At 32.4% G+C, this 12,895-nt stretch overlaps 1 protein-coding gene across 2 annotated transcripts; it reads left to right on the plus strand.

Annotated features, from left to right (window-relative positions):
- Positions 1-5,284: 5,284 nt before the first annotated feature.
- LOC18052321 (armadillo repeat-containing protein 8) lies at positions 5,285-12,095 on the plus strand. 2 transcript variants are annotated; one of them, XM_024191082.1, is made up of 9 exons: positions 5,285-5,760; positions 6,536-7,255; positions 8,100-8,195; positions 8,277-8,360; positions 8,887-9,121; positions 9,223-9,383; positions 11,155-11,433; positions 11,518-11,681; positions 11,871-12,095. In XM_024191082.1, the coding sequence occupies exons 1-8, from the start codon at positions 5,383-5,385 to the stop codon at positions 11,572-11,574; spliced, it is 2,010 nt and encodes a 669-aa protein (XP_024046850.1). In that variant the 5' UTR covers positions 5,285-5,382; the 3' UTR covers positions 11,575-11,681; positions 11,871-12,095. The 2 variants fall into 2 exon arrangements, with proteins under 2 accessions (XP_024046850.1, XP_006446122.1); XM_006446059.2 differs by having other exon boundaries at positions 5,287-5,995.
- The last annotated feature ends 800 nt before the right edge of the window (positions 12,096-12,895 follow it).

Here is a 12,895-nt window from a genome sequence, read left to right on the forward strand (position 1 = left end):
AGGTGAGAAAGAAGGGTGGAGTAGGTGAGTGAAAGTGGGGTTAGTGACCGGATAAAACGGTAGAAGATGAAAAAGAAGGCGGGCGCGTTTTTCGGGTGGGTGGGGCACTAGATTTTTGGGATCTGAGAATCGGAGCCTTTGGGGGAGCGGACTTCGGGTACTGGTCAAAGTTCAAATTCAGTCAAATATAAAAGTTTTTTTTTTAAAAATTAAAAAAGAATGAAAAAATATGTTAGAATTATTATTTAAATTTCTTTTTTTCTAAAAAATACTAGATTGAAGAAAAATTAGTGCTAGATTAGTATGATTCTTTTCGTTTTAGGTGGCGTTTGGTTTGAAGAAATGACTGGCGGCGAAAGGGGAGAAAAATAAATGAAAAGAGAAGAAAATGGAAAAGAAGAAAGGGAAATTCAATTTGCATTATTTGGTTTACTATAAAATTCTAACTCAAAAAAAATTACAAATTTTTTATTTAGAAAATTTTAATCTTTGGTGTTAGACTTCCAATATTCATTATTAGTTTTTAACATTTAACTAAATAATATTATTTTAATTTATTTTTTAACACAAAGTAATTTATTAATAAATTTTATTATTTCTTTAAATTGAAATTAACATTTAAAATAAAAATATTAAAACTGGTCGTCGGAGAAGACACCATAGTCACTGCCGGAACCGCCACCATCGCTATAACATAACCAACTTTCAGCAGTTGAGTAGCATTATTTTGATCAAAATTTATAGGTCTGTCAATCCATTGCAATAGTTTTGCATGTTAATTTCTTAATTGGCCGGGAATTATGCAATTGAGATGAATCCAGGGTCGGCTCTAAAGTATGTGGGGCTTTAGGCGAATTTATTTTATAAGTCTCTTTTTATTGAGCAACTTCAATACTAAAAAATAAAATAAAATAAAAGAGCTCAAAATTCATTTCATCTTTCATTCTTTAATTTCAATAAATAATCAAGAAAATCTTAAAAAAATTTGAAAACAAAATCTAAAATTTACTTCCTTTAGAACTTATATAAAAATAAACAAATAGATAAATAAGAACAATATTATTTTTAAATAGAATATTTAGAATAGTAGTACATAGAAAGTTGAGATAATGAATTGATAATCAGATAATGAACATGGACTTTGTATTTCAAGAAACTAATTTTTTACTTTTTTGAATAAAATAATGCATGAAATGATTTTATTTGTAGAGAAGAAAGTAAAAAAAAAAATCATCTATGATTTTAAGACTATAAGATTCTTAATAGAAATTATAAGGAATGTTCAAAATAAAAAATTCTAATGTTAAATAATTAAGTTTTTTTTTGAAAAATTGAAAAGGTAAAAAATTTATTTATTTTTCGTGGAAAAACTGATAATGAATGAATTAATGGTTAGATAATATTATTAATAATATCTATTTAACAATAAGATGACCAAATATAGATTTTTTAATAAAAAATTTTTAATTATAAGCTAATTATTAACTAGAGAGATGTCTAATAGGTTTTATGACCATGCATAATTTTTTTTAAAAATCTTTATTAATTAGAGAATTATTAATGAAATACTCAAAATATGAGGTCTTCCTAAAATTTGGGACCTTAGGCGATTTACTTTATTCACCTATATTTAAAGTCACCTCTGGATGAATCTCAATATTTTGAGGTGGATTTTGAATAAATAATCACTTTGTTCTAAGGTCATCGATAGCACCATGATGCAGATCGGCTTACGACGAATCTAATGATGCCGACGGTGGCGTCTCAAACAATATTGATGTGGTGGACTGGTGGAGCTAAGTGACTACTAGCATTGCTGTTATATTTCTTTTTTTTTTTCTTTTTTCAAAATTTTAAGTTATATTATTACTTGCAAAAAATTAAAAATGATAATTAATCAATAACAATAAATAATTAGTAGTAAATTATAAAAAAGGTTCTATTTAGAAGTTTTAGTAAATTATAAGAAAAACGTTATATTTGGAAGTTTTGATATCTAGTGGATGAGGAATTTGAATTCTTACTTTTAGTGAAGAATCCACCCTTAATTTTACGGAATTTCAATTTCCATAAAAAGTAAATTCCACTATTCTATTTATAGCCAACCTAACAATGTAAAAAGGCATGGAGTTCAATGTCCTTTTCTTTCACCTCACCTGACACCTACAACTAAATAGAGTTTTTTGGTATAAAAAGAACATTTTTTAAGGGCTGTCATAAGACGTAACCCATTTGACCATCAATTTTTTTTTTTGGGGGGGATCCCTACGAATGTAAAAAGATGAAGCCCCCTCTAGGGTTCTTTTAATCAAAGGCATATAAAGCCCTTATAATCGAATTTCATTTTTAATATGCATAATTGAGTCTATTTTGAATTACACAACAAAACTCTTTGAAATTTGGAATAAAATAGTTCAATTTTTTTTTTTGGTCTTTAACTATCTGGTGTCCGGCGACCACATTAAGCTTCGACTACTCCAGATTCGGGCTGGGTGCTAAAAAAGTCCTCCCAACGAGGGCGACTCCCAGGGGACTCGAACTAGAGAGCAAACCCAATCGAGTTATCTAAGGGGTTCAGCCGGCGCCAGCTGAACCAACACCTCGTTGGTAAAATAGTTCAATTTTATGTTTAAAGCAAAATAAAGAAATCTAACTTTAAAATTTTAAATCAATAGGCCTTTGGCTTAGTAAGAGAATACTTACTCGAACCCCATAAAAGTAATTATAAGGGTTTAATTTTTTTTTCCTGAATTATAAAATAAATGAGTAGAAATAATTTTCTCTTTTATTAAATGTGAGTGGAGTAAGCGTCTCTCAAATATCTTTCTTCCGTTATGAAATAATCGAATATATTTCCTCAATTATAAAATAACTGAGTGAAAGTAGTATTCTCTTTTAGGAAATATAAGTAGGGTAGGCGTATATGAAATACTAAAGAATGTAAGTAGTAGGGATGGCAATGGGGAGGGGAGGGGAGGTGACCAATCTCCCCGTACCCATCCCCAATATTTTGCGTATGTCCCCGTCCCCTCCCCATCCCCGTTAAAATTATTTAAGAGAATCTTCATCTCCTCCCCGAATAATAACAGGGGATCCTTGAGGGTCCCCAATCCCCGAATAACTAATACATTTTTTTGTTTTCGATTTTGAGTTAATCATATTAAAATAAAAAATTCAAATAAAAGTAAAGTTTGAAATATATCTTATATTAATATCCATTACAAAAGTCACATACATTAAATTAGTAAGGAACGCAGCATGCAAGAGATACAAACTATCACGAACAAATTAATAGCCTAATACAAAATTGTTACAAATAAAATCAAATTTAGATTCGAAATTAATTTTTCAATGGTGGCGTGGGCACTTTATAAATGTGGACTATTCCCTTTACAACACAATAGTTAAGTCGAAGCAAATCAAGAGCAAATATTAGATTAGATTAGATATTAAAATTGTGATTTGTTGTGGGCAATTATAACATCTAAAAATAAATAAAAAATAGATTTAAGATAAATAAAAAATAGATTTAAGTTTAAAATATTCAATGAATATTAAAATTAAAACAAATGTTTTGGGCTAATAGAATCTATCCGGTCTTTTTAATGTCCTAAATTTTTATTTAGGATTTTAATTAGTTAATTAGGCCTAAAAGTTTAATAATATAAATATTTTGATATTTTTTATTTTTACCAATACTTATAATTTTATAATTCAAATTTTATAATTTATTTACTAGTAATTTTAAAAATAAAAATTAAATTAAAAATTAAAATGGGGAAATTGGTAGGGGGTGAGGATTCCACCTCATTCCCGTTCCCTCCCCTAATAAGAAATTAGAAAAAAAAATTTCCCCGTCTCTTTTTCGAATAAAAAATTGAGTATGAAATTATCCCCATATCCTCCTTAAATGAAAAAAATCTCCGAATGTACCCTTTTTCGTGAGAATTTTTATCATCCCTAATAAGTGAAAAGTAAACTAGTGTCTCGTGAAAAAAAAAAAACTTTAGGATTCCAAAAGTGGTAGACCTAACTCACATAAAGCTTGTACCGCACTAAAGGTTACTTTTTGAATTTAGTATAAAAGGATATCAAGAACCCAACTTTATCTTACCCAATCCCCTTGCAAGGTTGAGTCACTACTCACTTGTTAGAAGCTTTTATAAATCTAAATGCGTGAATAAGATTTGGATATTACGGTGTCTTTTAAATTCTCTCTCTCTCTCTCTTTTAATTAAAATAAATCTCGATAAATTGTAATGTAAAATTTAAAATAACAAATGAAGCAAATGATGGTAAAGGTCTTAACAACATAATTTCATGAATAATATAGTAGCATGTGCTTAGTATTTGATTATATGAGAGATTTACTCGTAACCATTTCTAGAGTTGCATCTTGAAGATGAAAATCAAAATCATCCCCCATGCCATAACAACTTTTCAAATATTCTCAATCAAATAAATTGAAGTTAAAATTAAGAAAGAAAGAGAATTAATGGATGATGTAGCATCATAGAAGGTCATAAATTAGCAAGAGAAAAAAAATCCATGAATGAGCTATGGTGGGAAATTAAGAACACCAAAACTTTCTAAAGTTTTGTTTTATTGTATTATATAAAACAAATCATGACATTAGAAATGAAACTTATGTAGGCACTCTACTTTTAAGCAATATTTAGACATCTTATTAGGCATAATAATAATAATAATAAAACGGTGGAACATCTTTGTGTAATGCTCCCATGAAAAATATCGATCATAACTTATAAACACCCACTAATATGAGTTACTCAAGTTTATAAATTTACACAATTAATTCCATATTCAATTAAAATTACTTTAAAATATGTGTAAACTCACAAAAATCAACTCGAACCAAATCCAACTTAAAAGCTGAACTAACAAATTGATCTAATTTTGGATTGGTTTGTTTTGGGTTTTTTTTTTTTTTAAATTCAGGTTGAGATTAATTTGGATTTCTAAAATAAATTGATGCGACATTACAATTGGATCAATCAAATATTTTTACATGCAAAGCAAAGAGATGTGGCAATATATTTTTGAAGAATTAAAATTAAATTTTTAATCCATATATGAAAATAAAAAATGTATTATTGTTTTAGAAATAAGTATTTTTAATTTTTTTTAGCAAGGCAAGAGAAAAAAGAAAAAAAAAAAGAGAGTACACAAATAAATGAATCTGACCAAAAAATAATAATTAGTCATTCAATTAATTGATTCCCTTGTTTATTACAAAATTAATTATTTATCACAAATTCACCTCTCTCTCTCTCTCTCTCTCTCTCTCTCTAGCTCCCCTTCCTTTTCTCTCTCTATCGGACAACCACCTCACCTTCCTGGAGCTCGCCGCCGTTGACTACCATGCCGACCACCACCGCCTCCGCCGTCTGCACCACCGTCGGCAACAACATCCTTCTCCGCCTCACCTCCGGCGAGCGCGACGTCAAGCTCAAGGCTCTACGAGAACTCAAGAACCAAATCATCGGCAACCGGACGAAGAAGCTCTCGTTCCTCAAGCTCGGAGCCGTTCCCGCCGTCGCCGGAATCCTATCCGACGCCGTATCGGCCGTTGATGTCGCTGATAATGATGAGAATGATAGGATTGTTAAGGATATTATTGTGCAGTCAGCTGCAGTGCTTGGCAGCTTCGCTTGCGGCTTCGAAGCCGGCGTCCGAGCCGTGCTGGACGCCGGCGCGTTTCCTAATTTGTCGCGGCTCCTTTCTTATACTGATGAAAAGTTAAAATTTCATATCTTTGATCTTTTTTTCGCTTGACTATTGCATAACTTTTAAATTCAAATTATCGCAAGTTTTAAACTTTTGAATTATTTTAGTTTCCTTGAACTCACAGTAATTATGCACCACATTGACCAATAATCAATGATCTAGTTTTAAAATTGGCAATTTTAGCGACATATTGATTCAAAGAGGTTGCTTGGTGGAGGAGATGCCGTTGCTTAAATCATATATGGAGGTGATGGTCTTTTGGACATATTTAGTTCCTCCAGTTTTAGTAATATCCCAAATGGGGATTATATTTCTGCATTTTGATGAAAGCTAGGAAAAAGGATGATGAAAGAGGAGATAATTTATGCTCTTCAATTATTACTATTGTTATTTTAATTACCAAGGGATTTCCTGACGTGTGTATTGAGTTTGAATGTGAAGATTATTGTTGGATCGTACTACCTTTAGTAGATAGGATGTTTGTGTGCTATAATATCCTTGATAGGCGGTCTTCATTCATCTAATATCATGCTCATCAGACCATTGTGTTACAATGTTGTTCTCCTAAAATTCCCAAGGTTGATAACATTCATCAAGCTATAGGAAGAGAAACTGTCAGAGCTATGTAGAATTGGTCTCACTGTAATGTATTGAATACTCAAAGAGATTTGTGTTATGTGTTAAGTGGGAAATATTTTTGTTTTGCACTTGCGGTGTTCACAGAACTGACCCTGTTTCGTGTAACTTTTTGTGTATGTGACTCTTATGGGTTTTTTTGGTTCTCCAGGTGGTGGATGCTGGTGCTCGTTCCCTTAAGATGATTTATCAATCAAAAATGGCTCCAAAGTATGATTTCCTTCAAGAGGAAAATATGGAGTTTCTTCTTTCGTTGCTGAATAATGAAAGTGAAAATGTTAGCGGGCTTGGTGCAAGTATTATTTCTCATTCTTGTAAGACAAGTCTAGAGCAGAAGTTGTTGTTTGATGCAGGAGTTTTAAAGAGGCTTACTAGCCTTCTGGGGGGTTCTCTAATTCAGAGAGATGCTAGTTTAGAGTCTATAGCTACAATTTTCAAAAACAATCCTGAAGTTGTTTCACAGTTTGTAGGACCTGACACAGGAAGAACTTTGAGTTGTATAATTGAATTAGTAAAGGATAGGTTTGCCCGGACAAGATTGCTGGCTTCATTGTGCTTGATTGTCATAAGAAATGCTTCCCCTTGCTATCTGCAAGATGTAGGAATCAAAACTAAACTGATAAATAATCTACTTGAGCTTCTTGATGATCCTGGTCAAGTGGGGGATGAATCTTCCTTTGCTTTTTCTAGTTTAATAGCAGAAAAGGAAGATATGCAGAAACTAGCATTTGAGGTTAATGGCGTTGATAAACTTTACAACCACTTGCAAAAAGGCTCCTTACATCCCCGGCGTTTTGAGGGTATATTATTGGCATTGGCTGACATGTGCTCAAAGTTGGAATGTTGTCGGTCTAGATGTTTGTCATTGCAGGTCTGTCGTGGTGTGCATGTGTTATTTTAGCATTTTTTTCATTTCTAATTTTCCTGTTTTATTTATTCCTTTTCTATAAAACTTTGCTTGTATTTGCGTGATTTTGTCATTTCTTTTAAAGCATCATCACTATAAGACCTGCATTGGTGAATTGAGTTTCATATGTCTAATTGTATAACTAATAGTCACGAAGCTGCCTGATTCTTACTTGTCCTAGAATAGGCACCAAATATTATGATTTTCTGTTATTTTCCTTTTGCTGTCTACTAGCTTCTCTTTGGGCCTCTATCTCTAGAGCTTTTCTGGATACTTCATTTTTCTCCATCCATTTTACTGGTAGAGGATCTTGGATTGAATTTTTAGTTTCTTGATATTTTTGGTAAGTCAAGAGGACTTGGTTTTTATAGATTTCAGTAAGAGATATATTGTCGGCAAATGTAAAGATCTCTTCCGTTCTCCTCATAGTTTTTCTTAATCTTAATCTCAAAAAATTAAAAAAAAATGTTCTTGAGCTTTTCCTGATAGCTCGTTCTTCTTCTTGAATCTCATTTTACCCGTATAGGTTTTCCTTTGTTTTTTTTTTTTTTAAAGCTTTTGAATAATTGTCACTCATATTTTTACAATCCATGAAAAATGGGTGGTTAATTTACTTCTTTTGAATATTGTACCGCACAAAGTACAAAATTATAATGGTCAATGTTATGCTAAATTTCTTGAAATATAAAGGTACTGGGATTTTGTTATAATTGAATAAATGTAGTCAAATAGAATATATAATTAGTAAGCTTTCAAAATTCTTTTCTTAAAAACTTCACTGATTCACAGTTATTCTCCTTGAAAATAGGTATTGAACTTGGTAGTTGATGCACTAGCTCATGACAGTTCTGATGTACGTAGTGCTGCTTGCATGTGCTTAAGAAGTGTATCTCGATCAATCAAGGTTTGCATTATATATCTTAAGCTTTGTGGTACCAAAAAGATTTGAGTTTGATAGACATTCTTGCTGATAAAGTTCATTCAGAATTTGAGTGCAGGTTCTTTTATGAATGAAACAATTGTTATTCCCTTGGTTCGGCTTTTAGATGACACTTCTACTGCTGTCCAGGTTAGCACTTTTGTATTTACTTTTCTAGAAGAGTTTACTGTAAAATTTGCCTATGAACCTGATAGATTTTTTGAAATAACTTGGGTACATGCAATGGCATCTATAAATTTAACCTACTGAGTTTGGTGCTATTTTTCTTATTGTTTTTTAGAAAGTAATGGGACAGACAATATCTAATAGTTTTGACTGGCCCCGGAGTGTGGTGTTTGGATGGGAAGCAAAATGCATTCTAGCCTCTGGATGCAATTTGCGGGGGTCATCGATGCCGATTTCTGTGAAAAAGAACAAAACATATGAACTCTTTCTGATTGTTGCAAATAATTATTTGTGTGTAAACTGACGAAGACATTAATTCTTTCACATCAGAGCTCATGAGAATTGGCAGCCAACTTTATGATCTTGAATTTGTTTCTGGTGTTCATAGTATTGATCTTTATGAAAACACGGTTTGAAAGTTACTATATGGATGAAATGAGGGAAAAGTGCATCATAACTGTGTTAATAGTCTTCATACTCCATTTACCAGGTGGCAGCTCTTGGTGCTATCAGCAACATAGTGGTTGACTTTACGACTCGTCGGTCAACTTTTATACGTTTGGGTGGTGTGAAGCTGCTTGTTCAGTTATCGAAATCAATGGATTCAACTATCAGGTTAAATGCTCTATGGGCATTGAGGAACTTGATTTTCCTAGCAGAGGACAAGTCCAAGGAAGAGATATTTATGGAGCTTACAGCATCATTATTAGCAAGTCTCATCTGTGGTAATGACCTAATTTTGCTTCTGGCCTTCCTCATTTCTTTTAGCTATGGTAATGCCAAAAACAATTGAAAACCATTTTTTAATACTGCTTTTACACTGCAGATCCCGAACCGTCTGTCCAAGAGCAAGCTTTGGCTCTTGTTCGCAATCTTGTTGACGGACGTATAAACTCTGTTGAGTATATCTTTGCTGAAGATGGTATTATATTAGATGCTGTGGGGAGACAATTACGGATTGCATCTAAAGCCGAAATTGAGATACAGGTTAGGAGTTTTTTCTTGTTAGGAACGTCTGGGAAATTATTTTTGTAACCAGTGAATCCTATGGAAATGTTGAGGTGAATTGTGTATTTTAATTGCGACATGTTGTTAATGCTAATCTATAACATGACACGTCTTTTATAATTGTGTTGATAAATACCTCATTGAATGAAGCTACACGTGGACCAGTGGGGCATGCACCCTCACCAACTCATTTATTATTTTATTTTATTTTATTTTTGGAAAATAATATGTGAAGAAATTTGGATGAATTTTTTTACCTCTAGTTATTCATTAAAATATATTTATGATAAATAAATTATTATTTTTGCTTATTGTACTGTCACCATTTCACATTTGTTAAAATCTTGCTCCACTTAGTATTTATGGTTAAAAAGTTTTTTATTGGATATCGTGTACAAATAACTAATCACTTTAAATCACACTCATATATACAATGATTTTTTTAAATATAAATGTTGTAACTAATTAAAGTACAATGCAGTAAGCTTTTGGAATGTGAACATGTGATATGAAGAACTTGTAAAATTATATTATTATTTTTATTATTTTTATTACATACTTTGTTTACCGTTTTGTCTTAATATTTTGCCCCCAAACAAAAAAAAAAAATTCCTTTTTGGCTTAATAGCATTAGTTGAGTATATACAATTCAAACTTCCATTTTGTTGAACATGAAATTTTTGAAAGGTTCTCTCACACAGTCTGTGAGAAAGTCCCACACAAATTCTCTGAGACTCTTATACAAATATATATGTTTTTATAAAATATAATATACCTATGGAAATAATAATTGTGATTTGATGTATTCATGTGATCCATTTAAGGAAACTATTTAGATTAGAACTTTAATATCTGAAAAGTTATTTCATTATTTTCATCTAGAAGAATGTGGCCATAATTTGTGCATGTTGAAGGTCTCCTGGAAATTGAGCTGCATATATTTTTTTTAAGTACTATTATTATACCGTGGCAATAGTAGCTTTCTACTAATATAATTAAGGAACTGCCAGTGGCCTATTTCATATCATCATGAGTTCTAATGATGAATCTATTGATATGCACACATAAAAGAACCAGTAACTAATAAATATATTTAGTTGAATTTGTGAAGACACTTCCTATTTGTTTGTTAAAATCGTGTGTTTGGAAAGTTTATACATAGTTGTTTTTCTTGTTTGATTACAGTTTGCTAATTGTTGCATTGCCATGTTTGGAATGTTATTATGTTATAAAAGTGTTGACACTATTGCTTATTTTGATACATGATTTCATTCCTGTGTTTTTTCACTGTGATTTAAGCATGTGTTACGATACTTTGCAGAAAAAATTAGCACAAGTTATTTATCATGTAATGTTAGTATGGTTATGTTACCTTAGTAGAGTACATATGAAATTCATCCCTGAAATGAGAGGAAGATGATATTTGTGAGGGAACCATAGGTGAACAAGATTTTAAATCAATATTAGATATCTTTTGGTGATTACTAAAATTAATTTTGATTTAGTAACTTGTGTTTTAGACTCTTAGTACATACTAGCACAGGTGTGCTTCTGGAAATTGACCATTTTCTTATCTAATTTTGTCGGTTGTGTCAATTTGTAACCAGGGTGCTTTAAAGGGCACGAGTAACTGTGTTGGTTTTTCTTTGAAGTAACTTGAATGTCTTATTTGGACCATGTGTGGTAACAGGGTGTGGCTGCATTTTTCCTTCGTACCTAACATATGATACCCGAAATCCTTGTCATGTAGGGAATGTATGTGCTCGGCAATGTAGCGACTGGGAAAGAGTCTCATAAGGAAGCAGTAATGGACCAACTCCTTCTGCGTGCAGAGAATAAGGCTCAGTCTTGTATAATTAAGTTTCTACAGAGTAATGACAGCCGCTTACGTACAGCTGCTGTCTGGGCTGTATTAAATCTCACATGTTCATCAAGTCCAGGTTCATCTGGCAGGCTTGTGAAACTACATGATGCTGGCATAGTTTCTCACGTCAAGAATATGGTGAACGATCCCTGCTTGGATGTCAAGGTCATTTATTTTTCATCTCTATCTGGATTTCTTATAGTTGTTTTGATGGTCTGCTTAATGACATCTAGATTTTCTTTGGTGCAGCTTCGTGTTAAAACAGCGCTAGAACAATTTAATAGTTTTGATGATAGCTTGGTATGATCCTCGATTTTCCTAGTGAAGTGATACCAATGCAGTTTCTCAGTTGTGGGTTTCACCTTATTTGTAAGATACTGTGCATCTTTTCACCGGCGGCTTCCAACAATAAGGTATGTGTTGGTTAAGTTCTTGTCAGCTTCAGTTACGGTTATAGAATTAGAGTACTAATTTGGTATTGCAACAGTCAAAATGAGGGCTTTTCTTGTTGTGCCTTCATTTGCTTGAGTATGCTTCGAATGCACCGGTGATCTTGTGAATAAATTTCTCTCTCTGCGATGTTGTTGTTCCTCTTTCTGCAGGCCTCAACATCTTGCTTGCAGTTTTTGACAGTCAGAGCAGTAGGAGAGCTTTCTCATGTTGTAGATCCCTCCAGCAAGGTTTTATTTGTAAATCTTAATACCTTGATACATACATATTTATGTCCAATTTTTTGTATGTATCAGATCATTGTATTGATATAGAACTGTAATGTTGTACCATGTAACTTGTATATTGCATTTCAAATCTGCATCCATTTTCTGTAATTTTGAGCGAGAAATTTCTAGCGTAAAAACCTAAATGTTAGCATGTTGCTGTTTCAATAGCTTATGTGGAAGCTTTGTTTGTTCGGTACTATGTACACAAAATGTTACAATATTGTTATCTATTATTTTATTTTTTACGTGGTCAAAATATATATGGCTCAGGATTTGTATCTTTTTGAACGTTGAATCAAGGATATGTTCTTTGTTATTGTGTTTGGAGGAATGAACTAATTTTATGCCCAAACTTGGGCAGTTCTAGTGTTGCACTACTATGGCTATGTTCTTGCTAAATGGAAACTCCTAAACCGTTAAGTTTGTCAGTGATCGAAGAGACAAAAAAAGGCTTGAAAACTTAGCCAATAACTGATCTGATTGTTCTGGGAATTATTTGCCCTGAATGGCTGAGTATGAATCAGTGAACACTACATAATCCAGAGGGTCATGGGGTGACATTGTTACTGTAGCCAAGCAAATGACAACTAGGAATTGGTTTTCTTTCTGAGTGGCAAGATTAAGATAGACGATTAGCAATCTGTGTCCCATTTTATGTCAGAATTTTTAACTTTGCTGCCTAATGTTGTCCGTTGAAGGAGGAGGAAAGTATTGCCAACTACTTTAGATTTTCTATGAAAAAGAACAAAAAAAAAAAAGCACCCGAACTGATAAGTTTTGCTTTGATGTCCCAGCAGATTCCCTGTGATAGTATTAGCAATTCGTGTTACGTTTATGTTACTGATTTTTGTGTCATTTACTCTCACGTGGCAAATTCAATCAATAGTCAATGCCTCTGAGCGGGGTGT

Source organism: Citrus clementina, unplaced genomic scaffold (assembly GCF_000493195.1).
Source record: "Citrus clementina cultivar Clemenules unplaced genomic scaffold, Citrus_clementina_v1.0 scaffold_2, whole genome shotgun sequence".
NCBI classification, from domain to species: Eukaryota; Viridiplantae; Streptophyta; class Magnoliopsida; order Sapindales; family Rutaceae; genus Citrus; species Citrus x clementina.

Bases quoted from the DNA above. Each gene is read 5' to 3' on its own strand.
- LOC18052321 (XM_024191082.1), top strand. From the start codon at position 5,383: ATGCCGACCACCACCGCCTCCGCCGTCTGCACCACCGTCGGCAACAAC. The intron at 5,761-6,535 runs TTAAAATTTCAT...TTGGTTCTCCAG, and splicing joins TTTCTTATACTGATGAAAAG to GTGGTGGATGCTGGTGCTCG. The intron at 9,384-11,154 runs GTTAGGAGTTTT...CTTGTCATGTAG, and splicing joins AAGCCGAAATTGAGATACAG to GGAATGTATGTGCTCGGCAA.